Source organism: Wasmannia auropunctata, unplaced genomic scaffold, assembly GCF_000956235.1.
Source record: "Wasmannia auropunctata unplaced genomic scaffold, wasmannia.A_1.0 LD275178.1, whole genome shotgun sequence".
Lineage (NCBI taxonomy): Eukaryota > Metazoa > Arthropoda > Insecta > Hymenoptera > Formicidae > Wasmannia > Wasmannia auropunctata.
In genome coordinates, this window is record NW_012087712.1 from 15,449 (window position 1) to 19,069 (window position 3,621).

The 3,621-nt window shown below is 26.5% G+C and overlaps 1 protein-coding gene across 1 annotated transcript in view; it reads right to left on the bottom strand.

Moving 5' to 3' along the window:
- LOC105461912 (inositol polyphosphate 5-phosphatase OCRL-1-like) overlaps nucleotides 1-3,414 on the bottom strand; it is a gene marked incomplete at its 3' end in the record, with an annotated part of 18,485 nt that extends 15,071 nt beyond the window's left edge. The window contains exons 1-5 of the mRNA XM_011708425.1: nucleotides 3,165-3,414; nucleotides 2,754-2,877; nucleotides 2,418-2,598; nucleotides 1,062-1,196; nucleotides 851-963 (exon numbers count right to left, since the gene is read on the bottom strand). Coding sequence (XP_011706727.1) covers nucleotides 851-963; nucleotides 1,062-1,196; nucleotides 2,418-2,598; nucleotides 2,754-2,819 — 495 coding nt within the window. The remainder of the gene's footprint in view (nucleotides 1-850; nucleotides 964-1,061; nucleotides 1,197-2,417; nucleotides 2,599-2,753; nucleotides 2,878-3,164) is intronic.
- Between the last annotated feature and the right edge of the window lie 207 nt (nucleotides 3,415-3,621).

A 3,621-nucleotide genomic window follows, 5' to 3' on the forward strand; every position in this document is an offset into this window, starting at 1 on the left:
AAAGTTATTCACTTTTAAAGATTTCATGTAGATGTGCAAATCTGCATGAAATCTTTAAAAATGAATAACTTTTTTTATATGCTTTTATCCTAGTTCTAACAATTCAGTGTTGTTCTTTTTTGTTGTCCACAGGGTGTCATACTTTCAATTTGCACATATAAACTGTAGAATTTTTATATTAATCAAATGTCATGAAATTGAGCAGACTGCTTTATCGACCTTGTATAAATATCATTAAATATGGCTGACCTTTCAGCATCCTCTATACAAATCAAATGTCAAAATTGATAAATTCCAAATGGCGGATTCAATACAGCGAATGTCAAAACCGTCAAAACTTAAAAATTTAAATGTTTAAAATTATGTGTGCTTCTGTGTGTATGTGTGCGCTCGCGCGGGTGCGATTCGCAGATAGGTTTTACTTTTTATGTAAGCTTTAAATTGAAAATATGAACTCCGTAAAATAAACAAAATTAAACGCTTTGAAATTGCCAATGATTTAATTCAAAGCTTTTCCGTAATAGATCCCATGTTTAACAACAAATAACTTGTTATCATAATGAACACAAAATATTCTTTTTGAGGGTTCTGAAAGTTCCAACAACATACTTCATTTTAATTGCAAGATCACTTCTCTAGCACGTTGCATTTCGAAGTTATAATATGACAAAGTACGTGAAAATAGCCCTTTTTTGCAACTTTACTTACAAATCTAAATTGTAACGTGAAAGAGCATTTCTACAATTGGATACGGATTCAGCGTCCAAAAAACTACAGAAAATGACTAGTCTCGTTATGGTGTTCAAAGTCATTTTTTGTTGAACAGTAATTAAATTATATATTAACTTACAGAATCGACAGCATCTTGCGCATCTTTGCTACCAGTAGCTAAATTTCTTGTACTTTTCGTTAGCTTTTCAATCCATGAAAATTCTGCTGCTGGGCTTTTAGCTGTCTGATATACTAAAATAAAATCAATTATTCTATTAATAAATGTCTTCTACATGAAAATTATTATACATTGGATACATATGTGCATATACATATATCTTGAGAGATACCTTCTATCGCTCGAAATATCTCTGATACTAAGGAACTGGTTGCTTCTCCAAGTTTCATTTCAAATATCAGACGAAGTTTTCTCGATGTAATATTCATGTATATGTCAAGGCCATCCTGTGCTTCTCCATTAGTATCTTTAGTTAAAAAAAAAGAAAGAAATAAGAAAGAAGAAACCTTTTATCGAAAAATAAATTTAATTAGATTTATTTAAATAATAAAAAATTAGACAAGTTAAAATATAGACAAAAGTTAAACACATATTTTTAATCATGCAATAATTTCCTTAATTATATTTTTATGAAAAAATGAATTATAAAAGAAACATAAATTGTAATTACTTGTAACTTTAAAATTTAACATTATTAAATATACGTGTGATAGAAAATATTATTAAAATATTTTTTATTTAAGTTAAATTACAAACTTAAAATTGCAATTTATATGAAAGACTAGATAAGTATATAAGTATTTATTTATTTATTTTATATAATCTCACACAAATTGCAATTAATATTTAATTTTAAGTTTGTAATTTAACTTAAATAAAAAATGTTTTAATAAAAATTATATTTCCTATTACATATATATTTAATAATATTAAATTTCAAAATTACAAGTTATTACAATATATTTATTTTATAATTCATTTTTTATCATAAGAATATAATTAAGATAATTTTATTGCATGATTACAAATGTGTGTCCAATTTTTGCCTATATTTTAATTTGTTTTATTTGTTACTATTTAAATATAATCTTATAAACAAGATAGGCTAAAGAAACAAAAAAATTAAAAGATAAAATAAAAACTTAGAAACTAAATTTAATTAATTTTAATTACATCAAAATAAAGAACATAATATGCTATTTACAAATTTCTCTTTTTATGTACTTGGCGTCGAGATGCTATGGCATCACTTGATGAATTACACATCTTGAAAATGATATTCTTCAAATATACATAAAAAAATTATATCTTTATAAACATTTGTTTTAAGTTCATCATAACTTTGTGGTTGCCAGAAAAAAGTTGTCATAAGATACTTCAGAAAAAAATGACAAACATATATGCACTCAAAAAGTACCTACTTATTTAAAGGATGCCATTTTCAAAATGTAGTTGTGAGGTAATTTATGTCATGTTATGTGCTATATATGATGTAATTAAAATTAGTTGAATGAAGTTTCTATATTCTTATTTTATCTCTTTAAACTTTTCCTTAGCCCATTCTGTGTTGTATACAAATAAAATTCACAATTACATATATAATTTTTAAATTAATATACTTAATTAGAATTATTCATATATTATATATAGAATTAACATACAATATATAGAAAAATTTGAGAGATACCTATACCACATTTGAAATCCTGATCAATAGGCAATATTCCTTCCAGGGTAAGATCGCTATATACTTGTGGTGGTGTTTTTGAAGTTAGAAAGATTGCTAAAGCATGGGTTGTACCTTTATAAATGAGAGCAATATATCTTGAAGACTGTATCCAGCCCTGTATTAATGACGCTTCCGTAGCCTAAGATTATTTAGTTAAGGCATTGCAAAAATTCACAATATCAAATCATAATAAAATAATTTATATTAAATATCTAAAGCGTTTAATAGCAAATTGCCATTGATTACAATATGATAAGTATATATCCATTATTCATTAAGTTCAGAAAAGGATACAGTTACAACAATCTCACCGGACACGAATTTTGATTGAACTATTGCTAATGGTTCAGATGCCGACATCTCGCTTGGTCACCATATACAAGTAATCAATTAAAACTTATATAAGTTTTATAACTATCTGAAATATTGTATAATTTGTATATATCTGTTTTACTTTGTATACCATTTAATATAAAAAATATACCATATAAAAATAAAAAAATAAAGCCACTTTTTCAACAATTCACTTTAGGAACATATAAAGGGGCGCCTACATGAGACTTAAGATTTAAATTTTAAGAAAATTAATCAATCATAGTCGATTATTCATCTCACGAGAGAAAAATAATCGATTAATCAATTTTCCTAAATATTGTCTTAAGTCTCATTGTAGACACCGTTTTAAATCACGAGTAAACAACTTACATATGTTTTGCAATGTTTGCGGTCGATATACACATAAATATCATAGATATAAAAAATATAGATTGCGTATTCTCAATCAACTGTTGTATTCAAAAGAGAAAAAAGCTTTTATAATTATTACTTTCTTTAATGTAAGATGTGTGATATTATGTATTGTATACATATAAACATAGGGTTGATAGAGTATTGCGAGGTTAAATCATACTAAGAATTTATAAGGTACATATATACGTTCAAAAGATAATCAATATAAAGCCTTAAGCCATAATTACTAGCGATTGAGATTAAGGGTGTGTTCCCATTCACTGATTTTCACAAGCCTATAGCAGCAAGGTGTAGAGGAGCCAGCTAAGAATGCGTGAGCACATAAAAAGAGACAGAAAACGAGTCGCCCATCTGCATCCTTGTTCAATCGCGCATGCGAGAAAAAGATAAAAGATGAATGTACCCTTCGCTC